This window comes from Corvus hawaiiensis, chromosome 6 (genome assembly GCF_020740725.1).
Source record: "Corvus hawaiiensis isolate bCorHaw1 chromosome 6, bCorHaw1.pri.cur, whole genome shotgun sequence".
Taxonomy (NCBI): domain Eukaryota; kingdom Metazoa; phylum Chordata; class Aves; order Passeriformes; family Corvidae; genus Corvus; species Corvus hawaiiensis.
This window is the reverse complement of record NC_063218.1, coordinates 34,838,445-34,855,977: the sequence shown is the minus strand read 5'-3', so window position 1 is coordinate 34,855,977 and position 17,533 is coordinate 34,838,445. Positions and strand designations below refer to the sequence as shown.

Here is a 17,533-nt window from a genome sequence, read left to right as displayed (position 1 = left end):
ATAGAGCAAGAATTTCATCCTTGGGCAGGCAAGGCCATAGGTGTAGGTGCACACACCAGCTGCAGGGTGGTCACTGCTGTAGTGGGCACAGCAAAGGGATTAGGACAGGCAAAATGCCCCAACAGCAGCACGGTGGCCCCAGCAGCTTGTACAGCCCAGCCTGAGCTCCCAGCAGTGCCAGCTGCTGTGCAAGTAAGTGCTGAGCCTGGTGCCTGAGGGAGGGCTTCCTTTTTTCACGCTGCACCACAAGCACAGAGAACTCAGACACTGATCAAGAAAGGAAACAAGTCAACAAAGAACTAAATGACTCACAGGAGAGGCTTTATTAGGAAACAGCAATAACAAAAACGGGTCCTATTTTCCTAGATGGCCGAATTCAAGTTCACTTCATGTTGCTGTGTTGGGATGATGTGACTGGTTTGCAGCCACTGGGGATCACGGCTGACAGCAGAACACATTCCTTTTGCTCTGTCCCTGGTAAGACGAGGCAAAACTCAGAATTAAGCGTCCCTATTTATGTTCTCCCCACTGAACTTCCAGCTGCAGTACTGAAGGCTCTTGAGTTTATTTTAAAAGGGAAGGAATCACTGAGATGAGGGGTGGAAAAGATCTAGTTCAGTCCTGGCCAGCCTTGGACTGTCCGATCCTCACTGAAATCCAGAGAAACAAGACTCAAGAAACAATGTTCAGAGACAGCAAGGAGAGAAGCAGGTGGATGCAAGACTAGGCTGAGACATCAGCCTCAGCTCACCCCAGTGCCCCACTTTCTGCTGCAGCCTGAGATATAGACACCCTCACACCAGCACACCCTGCTGCTAGCGGCATAACATCCCTTCAGAAAGTCACAGTCTGAGCATGTTCTTCCAAGTCCTGGCTGGCTGGCACAGGCCAAGCTGTCTCCTGAAATGGAAATGGGACAGCTTGCAGAAGGCCTGGAGGCAGCTGACACTAGAAACAAGAGACAGGTCTGTGTTGTCCTCAGAGCCTGACCCAACAGTCTTGTCCTAGAAACACCCCCAGCCATTGCAGGAAGAGTCCTACTCCTTTCACATCTCTTTCTTCTTCACCCTGTTGCTCTACTACTAATTGAGCTGAAAGGCACCCATCAAGCTTCTTCCCATTTTCCCTACGATGGAAACTATAGCCACATTTGAGCGTCCTCATACCTATTTCAGCACTTCCACTGCTTTTCTGCTTGCCACAGCAGTGGGAACAACACTGCATCTCTTCAGCAAGGGTGAGACTCAAGCCATCCCCTTCAAAACATACCAGCATTGACACGATTTCTCGTTTGCCCTCATTATATGTTGGGAGGACTGGGAAACAAGCTGTTTTGGTGGGTAAAGAAATTCACACAAACTCTGAACCATAAAATATGTCATCTCTTCAAATAAACTGTTCTGCATACTTTGTATGCAGCTGTCCCACTTTGAAACTGTTGTGGGCACTTCCAAAATACAGCTATACTGCAGGGCCACCTCTGGTCACCCAGCTGCTGAAGGGAAGCCAACAGGAGACAGCAGCATGTGTACAGGTTAGAACTAAACAACCACCAGGAGACCCCATGGCAGTCCCAAGGGGCAGTAACATGAAATGCCAGTGCAAGAGGGGAAAAGGGACCTCAAGAGCTGGGATGAAGCCTGGGAGAGCTCACAATCACCTCGGCAGGCAACAGCTACCATGCTTACAAGGAGCTCAGGCTGCTTGAGAAGGGCATATTGAGATCCACCCATCAGTTGAGACTGAGATGGGGAAGGGTAAAGCAGCCTTGCACTCTTGAACACGAAATTCAGGAGGAAGAGCCATTGGGAAAAGAAAGTAGACAGATCTGGAGGTGCAGAGGGATTCACGGGTGGCCTTTTGGGTCAGTGAACCTGTTTTGTTCACTTTATGCTCATGAATTTGTGCCTCCCCCAGGCACTGGCCAGCTCATCACCCAGAGCACCACTGCTGTTGCTACTGCCAAGCTCAGCCCTGCTGCAGGCAATGGTAAGCTGTACTAGTTTCCATGGAAATCAAAGAGAGAGAAGCTGGTTTCCACCAAAATCACATTAAAAACACATTTTTGTCCCAAGTGGATTATTTTGTTATCTTTTCTCTTGTTCTTTTTTTCCCCACCATGCAGTACAGATGAAGCAGAATTTATTTTAATGACTCAGATTTGTAAAGCACAAGTTTCATCAATAAGTCAGAAGCTGCTATTTCCATTCAGATGGGATGTCTCAAAAAAAGGCAAGCCTGAACACTTACCAGTGTAATTTTCAGCAAAGAAATACTACCTCATTCTGGCCTGATTTTAGTGACTGGTCAGTCACTGGTGAGATTTAAGCAGCATTTCTCAAACAGATGTAGATCAGTCAAAAAAGTAAAAGGTTGTTCACTTCCCTCCTGTCCCCAGGAGTCCCTGTCCCAGTGGCTCCTTTGCAACATGCCACAGTAAAGAAATATTTTTTAACACAGCTCTGGACTGTACCACAGCTGTTTGCAAAACGCCTTACAGAAACAAAGCCTAGAAATGGGGACGGCTGCTACCTTGAACCCCAGCTGGGAGAGCGATGGAAGGGCAATGCCTCCTGTCCACACATGGGCACAGAGTTCTCCACTGGAGAAGCAGAGCCAGAAGCCCAGCATGCTGCAAATATCCTGTTTATTTTCACAGGGCACTGTACTGCTAATTTTTTGCTACTATAGCAGCAAAACAAACACACTGAAAACAAGTTTTCTTTCAGGTAGATGTAAACATCTAATTTCAATATTTGCAGTTCTCCAGGGCTTCTCTGGCTCTGTTTAGAGTTCTCACAAGCCATGATGAAGGAATGAATCTTAGGCCCCCTAAAAGGGAGGGACACAGGAGCTCTTCGGCTCTGTCTGAACACTCACCAAGTAGTAGAGACCAAAAGAGAAAGGATGCAGGGAGTATGTTAGGATGCTTGCCCAAAGGAAGAGCAGCAGTCAGGTTTCCAGATGCTTCTGAACTTAGAATGTACTTCTAAAGTGCTGAAGAAGTCCAATTAGAGGGCGAGAGATATCCCCTTCCACACGCCCTGCAGCACAACAGCAGAGGATCTTGAGAATTAAGAGACATCCCCATAAGGTCTCTGTATCAAGCAAATCCCTTTTAACAAACTGAAGAAAAAGATGGTCCCTTAGCACCTAGATTTGTTACTGAATGTAGCCTGGAGAATACCTCTATTTCTAAGAAAATAATCTGTTTTGTGAGTTCTCAAATAAAGTATTTGAGTATTTAAAAAAACCCAACAAACAAGCAAACAACAAATCCAAATAACACTTGATTTTCCTTTTTAGATAAAGCATCTACTGAATTTGACCCAGCTGTATGACTGCTGTGGACATGGTGTTTCTATGTTTTCAGCCTCCAGCAGAGAAATTACTCCCCTATAATTTTTCCCACACTAGGTTCTAGTCCCTTTTGAGGCACCTGTTTCTACTCCAAACTCTTCTCTACCTTATGTATGTGTCAGACTGCTGCATGTCTGATCCTATCCTCCTCAGAGGATAACCCATCCCTCACCCATTTCTCCTTCCCTCCCAACCCCCCCAGTCTGGCTCTTCAGAAGATTAGAACCCTATCATTTTCCTAGGCAGGACTAATAAAATCTTCCCAGCCATTAGAGCTTGAGAACCTCCTGGTTTTTAGGGCACTTTGGTGGTCATCACTCAGGGTGTGCATGGCAGGGCTCCAAGGACACAGCCCAACTGTGTCTTGCTACAAGAGCAGCACTAAGAGAGAAAGCCCCAATTCTTCTCCTTTTTATTGAGTTCCCGCACCACTCAAACATCAGGCAGCATGGATAAGCATTGGTTTCCCCCCACACCAGCTGACTTCCAGCACACCTTCACCCTCCTTCCCTAGACAGAAGCTCTGGCACAGCTGCTTTCTGTAGAGGCAGACCCAGCTGACCCTCGTTTGAAAAAGCCTCTACGAGGTGAGCTGGCAGGCTGTTAATCCTTGATTTTAAACGCAAAGTCTCCACATCGACACTGCTGGCTGGGCTTTCTTTTTTCTTCCCCCCCCCTCCCCCCTTTTCTTTCTCTCTTTTTCTCTTATTGTTTTAAATAATAAGAGGTTAGAAAATCTTACCAGCCTCCTTGGGGAGTTACAATATTTGAAGCTCAGAGATGCACATGCTAGGAGACATCTGTGGGTTGTGATGCTTCTTTGCCCTCAAGCCAGAAGCAGAAGAAAAGTCTTTGAGAGGCTTATGTAAAAAATAGGCAGGCTGCTAGCTTAAGGAAAACATCAAGGGAGGAGTAACAGGAAGAATTAATTCCCCACAACCCCAGCTATTTCTTTCAGCACTTAAGTCAGCCCATTAATTGCCAGGAATTATACTTGTCTCCCTATCCAGCTGAGAAGGACTTTTCAGTCCTTTTCAACTGGTACACCATTGTTTCCTAGAAGCATCTCTGCCAGCTCCAGCAGTATCCCTCCTGAGGCAGCCCATGAACCCATGCAAAGAACTGGGGTATGTATATGTAGGGAACAAACCCAGTGAGAGACAGAGGAGGGGACTGGCAAGAAAGGATGCTCTTTTTCAGCAGAGGAAGCAAAGAGGAATAAGAACAGGCTGAAACACTTTCTTCAAAATGGATTTTATTCCAGGCATTAAACAGATTCTGGCACATGCTTTTTTGAAGAAAAAGGAAAACTAAACTGAGTTCCACATAAATTACATCTGGCAAAGTGCAACTTACAAGTGAGTGGGAAAAATAAACCTTTTGAAATCTATTTCTGTACAACAGTAGATTCAGCTCCTCTTAAATAAACCCCCATTGGTTCACAGCACAGGAAATTACATTGGATGCTCTGAAACAATAACAGCTTTCTTTAAAGGTATTACCAATGCAAATGCTCCATCTTGACAGTCTAGGGGGCTAGACTATTAAGTAAACAGGAAAACAAGGGTGAGCAGCTGCTTGTTCTGACTGTTAAAAATAGTCAGTTTGCTTGAAAAATCCTAGGAGACACCTGTTACAAAACATGGCACTGCATGGACCTTGGGGAAGAAAGCAGAGATAATATTGTTCTTCCTTCCCTTCAATGCAAGGGAAATGGAGACTATGCTAATAATGAATTTGAACAAGACTTCGTTTATTGTGAGAAATTCAGTTTGCCCACACTTGACAGCAGCCTTTTGTAATGTACCTCCTTTTCAGCAACTGTTAAAATACATTGGAAGCCAATGGCTTCCAAAAGATGGTGTGTGGGGAGATCTCTGTTGAGCTAAAGCAATGCTTTAGCTGACAGAAAAGTGAGCAGTTGGAGGTGACCTCAGGAGAACATGTCCAAAACCAGGCAGAATTAAAAAATTAAACTCCAAACTCCACAAGCAATTTGAGTTATTGACATCTAGCATATGTCCACCTTTGCCCATTTCCTCCCCCAGGCCAGGGCACCTGAAGAAGGAGAGTGTCCAATCTTCAGCTGCCCCAGCTTACAGCCCAAGAAGGGTGCCAGTTCACACTCTGCCAGGAGAGCAGTAGGAAGAGAGGCACAAATCAACACAGCTAGTCCAGGTATGTCTGCTCCAGGAGCAGTCAGCAACCTCCAGCACTGGAGCCAAGCACACAGTCGAGGGCAGCAGTCGTTGTGCTGACAAGAGCCCTTTGAACCAGGGCTGGCCCAGAGCTTGGAGACTGTATACAAGCAGGGCTTCTGTGGTCTGCAGCAGTCAGGAGCATTGTTTGTAGAGGAGCTGGGTCCTGGTCCCAGAGTGGTTATGAAGAAGGAACTGCAAGAAAGCTGCACACACAGAGTGGGAGCAGGGAGGAAGGAGGCAGTACCTGGTAAGGGAGTGAACATGCTGTTAGCTGCAGCCCATAAATTGCTGGAGAGTGAAATGGGTGGAGGTCAGATGGTCCACTTAGACTGCGTTTTGATGAAAATATGTAATCCTCTCACACTTCATTGTATACAGAGCTTACGAACAGTACCTGCTCAGTGGCCCTTCATCTGTCTTTGCATCAACATTTTTCAAGCCAGGTAGGTAAGAACTTAACTGTTCCTGTCTCCTACTGCATAATGATGCTACTCTGGAAGGACCATCTCCTGTATATTCTTGTTTAAAAATGCAGTAGCTAATAGGATGGCATTTCTCCCCTCAATGGGTCTGTCTGGCCCACTCTCTTTCCATTCCTAGGCTATTTTCCTTCCTTCTCTGCCCTCTCCTGACCTCAGTGGTTCCAGCCCAAAGCATGTCTATACGGGGAAAGAGAAATCACTGCAGAGTCAGTGCCCTCATTTCCACACAGAAGAACAGTTGCACCATTCTGTAAGAATCAAAAGAACTCCCCTGTGAGTTTTCAGAGTGCAGGCAGGTCATTCTTCTGGCTAATCAGTGCTGAGGTGGGGATCTGATGTCAAAGTGAAGCAGGAGACAGGAAAAGAGCCCCTGCCACATGGTGGATTTAATTTTTTTAAACCAAGAACAAAAACCATTGTTCAGTTTTCACACTAAGCACATGCAATGTATGAAGAACATTATCTGTTCTTTTGTCAACTGTTTGGGCTAATACCAAGCTAAGAGAAAGAATTCAAAAGAGATACAAACATGATCAGAAGCAAACAGCTGTTCAGAATCCAAACGAACAACCTGTTTCTTCTACACCAGATCAGAAAGGATCCAGGCAAGCGTTTGCCTAATGAGGGTGGTCCCACCACCTGGTTCCCCTGTCAGTTTCTTGGAAAAGAGAGTTGGTTTACAAAATCTGTCTCAAGGAAAATTTAACAGATCTAGTTAGGAGAAGGTAAGCTTGTGGGGACTTTATTTACTTGAATAGGTAAGAGTCCCTTGGCAGGTTTGAAAACTCACACAGCTAGAGCTGACTGGTAACTGGGAGCAGGATTGGGATGCTAGCTAGAGACACCAGTGTCTTTGGTTTTTCCAGAACACAAAGGAGAGGTCTCTCAGGGCAGGCCTGCACTGTGGCAGCATTTGTGCAGGGGCAGTTTCAGCTTCATCAGCTAACCTCTCCCTAAGGTGCTCACCGGGAAGAGAGAGGGGTGTCAAAAGTAGAGCAGCCCTAGCCTTTCTGCCTTGTCTTTCTCAAAGAGAGGTGAAAAAGCAACTAGACAGAGGGAGTGGGTGGTTTGTCATGCCAGGCTGTATTCACAGGGGCTATGCAGAGCTGGAGAGACAAGCACGAGGACTGCGGTCCTGCCCAGCCAGCAGCAAGAAGTCTGCTATGACCTAGGGGCTGTCCCCCTGTGTCTCTCACAGTGGGGATCTGGGTGGGCTCCTGCCACAGGCCTGAGCCATGTGCAGCACCTCTGTCTGTGTGTGCTGCCCACGCAGCTCTGTGCACAACCTTCAGTGTGGGCTGCAGTGGGCAGTGGCTGGTAGCACCAGGAAGAGCAGCCAGAGAACAGTCCCAGCTTCCCTAACATCCCAATGTGTTGGCACCTGTCTCTGACTGCCTCCACCAGAACATGGGACCCTGAACCTGCAGGCTTGGGTCACTCTTGGAGGCAGGGCTGGCCTTCCACACATAAAAAAGCTGGAAGGAAGAATTCAACAGGGAATAGTCCCTGAAACAACCCCTGGTTAAGCTGGTAAAACAGATTGTCTCTTTTCAATCTCTCTTGTCAGCATTGCCCAATCTCAGCACATTTGGCTGTAGGGCAGCTACTCTGGGCAGAGGAAGGAATGGGCCCACCAAAAAGAGGTGACAAACTTGCCCCCAGAATCTGCTAGCTCTTTCCCAGCTTCTCCAATGATCATGATGACTCTTCTGGCCAGTCCTCACTGGGAGACATATGCATAAATGATGCACAATGTTAGAGCAAAAAGCCAGGGAAGACAAAGAGCTACCAATGTTTGTACAAGCATAGCCTAAAGCTGCTGGACTGAAGGTCGTGAGCTCTGGATGCAGAGAAAGGAAAGGATGGGGAGAGCTGCAAGGTACTTCGGGTCACTCCAAGTATTGGGCTAGGTCCTTCTCCATCCCTAGGTGCAGCTGTGCACAGGCATCAGCTACAAAGCAGGACTTAATAGATAGGAAGATTTCGACAACTGTCCTGATCCCTCTCTTCCCCAGCTTCTTATCTGAAAAGCTCAAAAACATCAAATGCTCAGCTGAAATGGTGGCTTATTGATGGGCACAGTGAAAACATTTAGGGTCAGACATACAAAACCATTCCTCCCTTCCTGATCCCCCTCTGTTCCCAAAGTCTCATGCACAAAGAAGCAAGGAGATCTCTGTGCTACCATCATGTTGCTTGTAGCAGCTCCCACTGTTGGCCAGGTACACCTGCTTGACAGGGGTTGGTCACCACTCTTCCAGTCTGGTTTTCCAGGCAGAGACCGCTGACAAAGTGTTGAATGAAACTGCCTTTCATCTTCCACTTCTGTGAGAAGACAGAAAAAACATGATGTTACTTCCATTCCCCTAGAGAACGGTGACTTCAAGTTGAGGGTAATAAATTCCAACAACTGGGGAGAATGAAAATCTGGGTATGGGCAGCATCTCTAAATCACTGGTTGCCTGTACTAACGATACCTGCAGTTAGGTAGGGTTAGGGTTTAGCTGAGTTACAGGGCTGCAGACTCAGAAGCATCTAGAAGGCAAACGGCACTAGTGGTCACAGCACCAAGCCTTGTCTGAATTCAAGAAGCGTTTGGACAATGCTCTCAGGCCCATGATGTGACTCTTGGGTGTCGTGTGAAGGGCCAGGAACTGGACTCAATGATCTGGATGGGTTTCTTCCAACTCAGCATATTCTATGATTGTGTGATTCTATCAATACAAAAATGAGCAAGTAGTGGCATTTTCAAAGCGTATTATAGTCATGGTTTCCTTGCCATTCTCTGTCCTGGGCATCCAGATACCTGCCAAAACTTGAAACCCTCCTATGGTTGCCTTCCAATCCATGGAAAGCAAAGCAAAGCACTGAAAGGTCTCCCAACACAGAAAGCAGCCTGTCCACAGAAAGCAAAAAATATTACTTCCTACTGTTTGACTGGATCTCTCTCTCTTCCATTGTCCCCTCATCTCTTCTTTCATCACATTCAAAAAGTCCCATATACAACCCTTTCCTGAAGGTCCACTTTGGTTGTGCTACTTACCAGGAAACAAAAATACGTCCTAACCTTGAACTGAAAATTCTACTGGGAAAGGGCTGTACTTTCCATCCCTGCTGGAAAAAAACCTGGGAACACTGTGGCTGATAATGAAGAGAAAAAAGTAGAAATGAGTCTGTGGATTTGGGATCTCTCACATGAGGTACTGCCATTCACCTTAAGTGGGGCACAGCTGAGCTCAACAGGTTGAGAAGATCGAGGAGTCCAGGCTCCAGGGGTTGTCCCTTCATTCTTTTCAGTTGCACAGATGACCCAGTTAGAATTGTGGTCTGGGTGCTCAGTCAGTAAACAGCTTAGAAATATTATGAGGATGTTTTGGCTAACCCATGAGACTGATGAAGAAAGTGTTTGACAACACTGATGGACCTCAAGGGTATTGCAGAAAAGATATGCAAAGGGAATTTAAAAATTTCCTGCAATATCTGGGCAATGTCAAAACCTACAAACATTTTAATTCTTGGGTAGCACAGCAAAAAGACTGCCACATGCTGTGTGGTTTAAGATATTCAGTTATGTTCACATATTGCTGGCAGCTGTTATGTTTCTTGGAGGGCAGGGCAGTTGCAAAGCCCAGAGTAACCTGTTGCTCCTGTATCATCTATTTCTTCAAGTCTAAATACCAGAGGCAGCACCAATTTGCAGTACTGCTAGCCCTGTTTGACAGGATACCGCTAAAGGAGAGCTGTTTGTGCAGCAGGAAGAAGCTGATTTTAACAGAGAAGGGGGCAGAGGAACGCAGTGATGATGGACAGGGAGATACAATGTAGACTTTGCACTACAATGCCCTCCCCAGCTGCTGCAACCCACTGCCTACACAGGTCCCAGAACCATCTGGCTCCCATCTGGCAGAAGCCTCCCTAAAAAGAGCTGAGGAAGAGTTAGTACCATAAAGCAGCAGCTGTAATGATGCAGTGTAAAGGAGGGGGCCTTCTCCCCTGGCAAGCCGTGCTCTGTGCCTAGCTGGTGCCATTGCTGCATGACAGCCTCCCCACCAGCATCTCCAGTGTCATAGACACCCCAGTGAGGAGCCTTTTGACCTTCTCCAAAGCCCACCTTCCTCCTTGCCCTCCACTTTCCCACTACCTCTCTGTATTTGTGAATTCCCAGTCTCCACATCCCCCTGTGCATGTGCTAGAGGAGGCCTGCTGGCTGCCTCTCCCACGCACCCCACAGCTCACCAAAAGACCCTGCTGTAAAAGAAGATGCTGTTACGAGATTTCAGATGGAGGACAAGGCAATTACCAAGAGACATTGGTTTTCTTCTTCCCCCTCGCTGTTCATGAGAAAACTAGCACCACTGGAGGCTTGCTCATGTTATTCCTTCAGATGAGAGACCTGCTACTGTGGCACCTGTACATGCTGAGCAGGTACCCACTGTGATGACAGTAGGGAGTCTGCAGCAACAGGCACAGCAGGACATTTACTGCTGCTAACAAAATCAATCAGCTTCTCAGTGAGTCACACCACTGGAAAGCCCAGCATGTCATGTGCACGTTACAGGGAGTCCTCTCTTCTCCTACACCCAGACATTATGACTGGCCTGTACTTGGAAGGAAAGCTTTTGGAAGATACAGGCATTGCACAATCTGAAAAATGTTGGCTTGAAAATCCTCTTTGGTCTCCCTTTCTTGTGCAGATGGAGATAATACAGTTTACTGGTCAGAGTAGGTTTGGAGTGAAGATGGAGGAAGGAAAAAAAAGAATCCATATTTTCTTTGAAATGTGTCTTGATCCTCTTTCCCAGTGTCAACCCAAAATTTCCCCCACTTTTTTGGAAATCTCTCTCTCCCTCTTTTTTTATCTATAATTTCAAAATACTTTTAAGTGGCTGGATAGAAGCAGTCCATGTGCAGTTACTAAGAGAAAACTCAGAAAAAGCCAGTACTCTTCTATCCAACATATACAAGAGCTGAAATTGTTTACACTAGTCTAATTTTTCAGGGTAATCAAAAGTTTCCTTTTAACCCCCAGTAATCCAGGCAGTCCAGGGCTTCTCTCAAAACCCTAACTGTGGAACAGTGGAATCGGCCAAGCTCAGGAGGCATAGCTGAGAAAGGCAAATTTTGTTCATGAGGACAGAGATACTTCAAACAGAAATGTACAGAGAGCTGATAACTGGAGTAGCCAAGGAGGCTGTAAGTTGTAATTGAGTGTATTTGCAGTGCCATGGGAAGCCTGAAGCTGGTCTTGAAGACTAAATTTTAAATATATGAGCAGAGACAGAGGATGGAAAAGCTCACACCAGCATCCACCAAGTACTGCCTTCCTTTGAGCACTTAAATTTCTAAAACTAAATCACAACTGAGAGAAACTCTTGCCTCCTGAAAACTACTTTCAAGGTATGGCATATTGCCAGTATTGTGTTACCTACTTATTATCATGAAGATGCTGAGTTAGGTGCTTTCAAAATAGACAGGCTTTCACTCCTTTTCTTTTTGGATACTCTATATAAAATTGCATTCATCTTCAGGTAATATACTGAGAAGTAAAGTGGGAAAAATTTCCCAATGGCATACAAAGGGACACAGAATTTCAAACATTGTCTCACAAGAAAACTCAGTGTCCTTATTTTCACGCTGAGGTCTCATTCCTTCAGAACATTTTAATGAAATATAACCGTTTAATAGGATTTCTCAGCATTTCTTGTTCTGTTGGGAAATACTGTGCCAATGCTTCTCATTTTCATTCTCTTGTTTTAGTGTCTGACTCTCACTTTGCCTTCTATTTGTCCTCGCTATAATACAAATTAAAACACCACTCCTACCGTCAGTCAGAGCCAAAAACAAAGCTGAAGGCAATAATGTATTGCGCATTCAACTAAAAATGCTATTCTCCAAATAACATTATGGATAACATCCATCTGGTTTGAAATCTAGTTCTGATTATGCAGAATAGCTTTTGGCTGGTCCTCTGCTAGCGGTGCCAGCTGTTGCTGTTGAATGATCAACAGGATCATGTTGCCAAATAGATTTCATTTCTGGTTTCTTTGAACCCAAGGGAGTCTGACAGCACTAAAAATCATCTAAAGTGTGACTATTGTTTTGTATCATCCTGCCTGCAAAATTCTAGACTTATTTTGAGGTAATACTCTAGACACAACTCGTAATAGTCTAAAGCCTCTGCTAGAGTATTATCTATATGTTAGATGGGCTGTTGTTAGCACTCAAAATTAACAATAAAATTATCTGTCCTTGGGACATGCTTAATGCAGAACAGCTGTGTAGCATGGGCACAGCTTCAGTATGTTTGAAAGCAGAAACCAACTTTAGGAGCTGTGTGGTGCTGTCATAATGATCTAACCCCGGGACACTAAAAACCAAAGCTTTCACATGTAGAGTCTTTTGTCAGAAATGTTGCTTTTCATGACTCAGACACAGACATGAAATCTAGATCCAGAAAAACCCAAACATCTTTCACCACAGATCTCTGATGACAGTGACAGGAAAGATGTTCAAAGCTGGACTTTTATTATGCTGCCATCTCCTCCTAGGATATTGTACGTGTGATGTGTGCGATGCATGTTGGCCAAGCTCCCCTCCTCCACACTCAGACCACATACTCAGGGCTCTGGCTTGTCACTTCCAGCTCTCCAAAGTAGCTCAGCTCCCCTCCCTCCACCCTCCATTGAGCTCCTCTGATTTTCTGAGTAGCCCATTTGATCTGAGAAGTGGATATACTCATGCACAGTTTGGAAGCACTGCTCTCCCCCAGCACTTGCACTTCGGGCTGTGAGTGTCCATGGGGAGACAGGCAAGTTGTAGGGCAACTGAGAGAATTTGTTCCCTGCAGCTTTGCTCTTTCTTGGAAATCAACCTCTCAAATATCAGGAGGAGAGAGAATGGAATAGTTTACACGATGACTGACTTCTAGCTAATTAAAATCTAATGTCAGTATTAACAACAATTACTGTTGTGTTTATGGAAGGAAAGAACCATAACAACATTCCCCAGAAACACAACAAACTTGAGCATTGCAAGTAGAATTGGCTTTACAAGTAGAAATCTGAAATGGGAGTTTGGGACTACAAAAAAGATCCCAACATTTCAGAGCATTTCAACCCAAATTACATTAAAAATTCAAATGCATTTCTCCCACTTCACCCCACCTTGTCTCTTCAGCTGCAAGGCAGTTTGGAATGGCAGCTGCAATTCAAATCAGCCTCTAATTATTTGAAATGCTTAAACAAAATCCTTGCTTAGAGTCAGTTAGTTAAATCATCTGCTAGGTCAAGTCCTTGATGTAAGTGCAGTTTGCTCACATAAGGTAATGGAAAACAACAGCTCACACCCTTAAGTGTGTGTATGTCTTCATAATGAGCCTGTATATAATCAACACATCAAGACTCAATAAATCCTATTCCAGCAGCAGAATAAGCCTGCTTGTATTACTGTGGCTTCTGGCTTCTGATATAGCTTGGACTCCACCCTCCTTGAGGGACCTTGTCCTTCTGTGACAAGGGAAGCAGGGAAAGAGAGCTGATTTTGGCAGCTGCTAGAGTCCTCTCTGCTGCCAGCGAGGAAAATACTGCAAGGCACATAAGAAGAAGCTAAGTGACCTAATTACACAGCAAGGGGGTGAGTGACTGCCAGCAAGAAAAAGGAGCAGGCAAGCACAGCCCACCTGGGATACCCTTGCAGACTAATCCAAACTCAGAGTTTTCCCAGCGTATTCATGGTGACAACTCTTCAAGGCATTTCTGCATTAAGCAATCCTCCAGAGGAAAGTCTATACAGGTTTTCCATAAATGGCCAGGACTGGATTTCAGTGCTTTCTTTCAGGAAGAACTAATTTCAAGGATTCAGACAGCATTAAAAAGTACTGACAAAAGAAGATGCTGCTGAGAACTGGTTAAGGCTGAGCCATCTACCTTTGGGCTATCAAAACAGACGTGTCAGAAAGTACAGAGTCAGCACAGCCTTAGATGACAGAAAGTTTGTTTCCTCTTGGTGTAGAGGGAAGCACGGGAACTAGGAATGAAACAAGTCCAATCTGCTGTCTGCCAGTGTTGCGTTGTTCCTTTCTGTGCTTTGCCCAGTTCTGATAGAAAAGCACATCACATCTCTATTGAGGGCACCCCAACCATTGCAGAGGCCATCCCTTACCTAGTGCTGTAAGGCAAAATGATTGATTTGTCCTGACAGATCAGGGATGCACATCTTGGAAACAGCATAAGTCAAAGACCTGCATTTTGTTGGGAACATTGCTGCTGTGTATTTTGCCTATAGGGAGCAGTTCAGGTGGCACATATGGTGCTTTATGTCAGTCAGTATTTCTTAACTGAGTCGTGCACACTCAGTTTTAAAGGTCTGCTCACGTGTCCAAAGAACAGCACAAAGAACACAGTTCTCTCACTTCTAAATAAAAAACCAAATGATAGCACACACCACCCTTCCCTCAGGTATCTCAAAGCAGTTGCCTTACCTACCTCTCTTTGGTGCTGTGCTCCATCCATGCACCAATCTGGCTGCACATAAACTTATCCAAGAAGCAAGGTCTGGGTGCTACTGAGCTGGAGCCAACCCCGCTGCCAAGGGCCCAGGCAGAGCAGACACCCACACACTGCGCTTCCTGCTTGGTCACACGCTCTCTCATTCATCCAAGCTTATGAAACACACCAGAGAGGGAGATGCAGAAGATGGAAAGGACTTTTATGTGCTTTGATAGTACTGGTTTGCCCTGCTGGCTGCACTAATGTAGGTACACTCATATGTGGCAAAGAAGGCATTAGAAACAGGTGCCCAGTTACCTACCTGTCTGCCTTCTTTCTGATTGCAAGCTTCCAGTGTGATCTGAGAGCCAGTAGAGAAGGAGGTAATGGAAAGACACTTGTCCTGCTGTCTAATTAAAGGGTCACTGAATATCCACTCCTTTGGAATAAGAAAAGGAAAGGTTCCATTAGGATCCCAACAGTGATCAGATGAGGGAGAGAAAGCTTTTTCTATCAGATATTTAAAAACCCTCTATCTTTTGTTCTCTTCCTACCAAAAGCTCCCTGGGAAGACTACCACAGCAGTTGTCACCTGAACAGAAGTTTGTGCTCAGGCTGGGTGCATCATGACCATTTCAAAGCCTGCAGCTGGCTCCCCTCACTATCTGAGGTGTCTGATTAACCCCGGATCCCATGGAACTTTCTGCTCTGCAGCTTTACAAATTCAGGCCTACAAAGCAAGGAGGATCCTGAGCCCTGACACACATGATGTACAACTGCTTCTGCATTTTTTACATAGCAGACATGTTCTGTAACAGGTATCTGGGACCTATAGATTGTCAAGCAAAGCAAAACACGTGCAAGCATATTCATATATCACCAGCACGCAAAGGGGACAAGCCAATTCATTTTTTCCTTCCTCTGACTAGATGGATATCTGATCCAATCAACTATTATTACTATACTTTCCCCAAGGAAGAAATACAAAATGCAGTAAGCTTCAGGGATTTCAAGTGGTAATGACACAGAGCAATGAGTCAGGTTAAATGGCACACTGAATGCTGGCTGCAAACTAGTTTCCAACAGTTAACAGATGTGAATATGTATTTTCTGGCATAAAATATCCTACTGTGACCCTTAACTTTGTCAAGCTGCTTCCCTGCTGCTTTCAGTCACCAAAGCACTAAAGGAGAGTCTGAGTGCAGATCTTCAGCTTGTATATAAACCATCACAGCTCCACTGCAGTTAGGAGACCTGCACTGTATTACTGCCACTGGGGTCAGCTTTTCAAACTCTATTTGTGCTTTATACTGAAACACATCTGCAAAACAGCACAATTCAAGTCATCTGCAGCTACAGCTGAGCTGGCAGAGCAAGGAAGGTTTCTGATCCCGGAAAAATCTCTTACCCACATGCCAGGGTGCTACCCAAGCACAGCCTCAAAATGATTCTCAGTGAGTCTGTCACTCCCTGAGCATTTAAGCACTACCTCTTGTCTCTGAATGATGAAAACCTTAACGTTCTATTCCTGACTGCTGAGTCTGTTGAGCCAACAGAGCTCTGAGAGATGGGCACAGCTTCCTTTTCTGCTTACTATTAAAATCATTACAGGGTGAAACTCTCCCTTCCTTCACCTCCATATAAACCCACCAAAGCCCAAGAGGCCTCTTCATTCAGGTTATAAAAAGGGTAGGAGCAGGAGCAAAGCACAAAAGCAAAGCCTGCCTTACCTGAGTGACCGGTGGATTGTTCACCGTCTCTTTACAGTTTCCCATGCCAGCCAACATATTCCCTGTGGTATCCTGTGCCTGAGACTCCAGACAGTTTCCTCCTTGTCTGATTATTCCTGGAATCAACTCTTTTTCAGGAATCCTTGAAGTAAAATGACAGCTACATTGTACTTCATACACAGACATGTCCACAGTACTTTCACATTTATAAGGGTGTAATTTGCCCCTGACTGAAATACAGGCCCCTATATTTCACAGAAAATGAACAATATCATGCTATTCACTGGAAATATCTGGAGGAGGCAAAAATGAAGTGAGAACTTGGTGAGAAGACTGGTACTCTTTTGTTTCAGAAGGCATATCAGGGTCTTTAGGGGTACCCTAAGCAGTTTAATATAGTGATTCTGAAATTCTGAAAGAGGCTGTTTCCAGTAAAAAGCCATATCCACACTTGATTTATTCTGCTTCTTCCTCCCGCTTTTTCAGTCTTCTCCCTAGCTAACACACTCATTGTCTCATTGGTCGGACTGCAGGAAGGACCTGTCAAGGCCAGACTACAGCTGGATGTTTTAGCCTCCACTCATGCTGGCCACAGACTGAGGAGTAAAGATGTGTTGCCTGTGTGTGCTGGTTTGCACATGCCAACAACACAGCTCTACCTCCCAGCTGAGCAAGGACACAACACTACTGTGTACTGACCCAGGGCAGGGCAAGCCACAGGGACAGCTGGTGCTGGCACTCATTGGAGCCTTCTCTGAACCACCCAAACATCTGCACTGAGGCTGTCCAGTTCTACTTGGCCCAACTACCTCCAGGCAGAGCATCCAACAGGTAGAGACCAAGTCAAAACTGGGAGGGGCGTAGTGCTCTGGCACTTGTCTACACCCTACACCTCTGAAAACAACACTGTTGCACATCTCCAAGGGACAGCTGTGTGGGGCAGAACAGAAGGCAGACCTTTTGCAGAGCTGTGATAATACGAGCCAGGAAAACACAGGAGGTTTCTCACCAAAAAGAAGAACAGAGAAAACCTTTTCCAAGTGTAAGTCTCTCTTTTGCCCACTGCTGTCAAGGCTCATCTTCTCAGTGTGACCCACCTCCCAAATCTTTCAGAGATTTCTACAAGCAAAGAACTGACTCACTTGAGCTCGGGGTAGACATTCTCCAGATACCACTGGAAGGATTTACAGTTCAGCTTGCGTCGCAGCTCCATTCGGTCTGCAACACTGGAAACACAGGCAGTTTGTTGAGAGTAAGGCAGTGAACAAGAGGGA

At 45.5% G+C, this 17,533-nt stretch overlaps 1 protein-coding gene across 1 annotated transcript in view; it reads right to left on the bottom strand.

Annotated features, from left to right (window-relative positions):
* Positions 1 to 5,683: 5,683 nt before the first annotated feature.
* GALNT16 (polypeptide N-acetylgalactosaminyltransferase 16) overlaps positions 5,684 to 17,533 on the bottom strand; it is a 73,795-nt gene continuing 61,945 nt past the window's right edge. The window contains exons 12-16 of the mRNA XM_048307131.1: positions 17,402 to 17,485; positions 16,260 to 16,401; positions 14,852 to 14,968; positions 8,229 to 8,368; positions 5,684 to 5,805 (exon numbers count right to left, since the gene is read on the bottom strand). Of these exons, the coding sequence (XP_048163088.1) occupies positions 8,231 to 8,368; positions 14,852 to 14,968; positions 16,260 to 16,401; positions 17,402 to 17,485 (481 nt within the window). The 3' untranslated portion in view covers positions 5,684 to 5,805; positions 8,229 to 8,230. The remainder of the gene's footprint in view (positions 5,806 to 8,228; positions 8,369 to 14,851; positions 14,969 to 16,259; positions 16,402 to 17,401; positions 17,486 to 17,533) is intronic.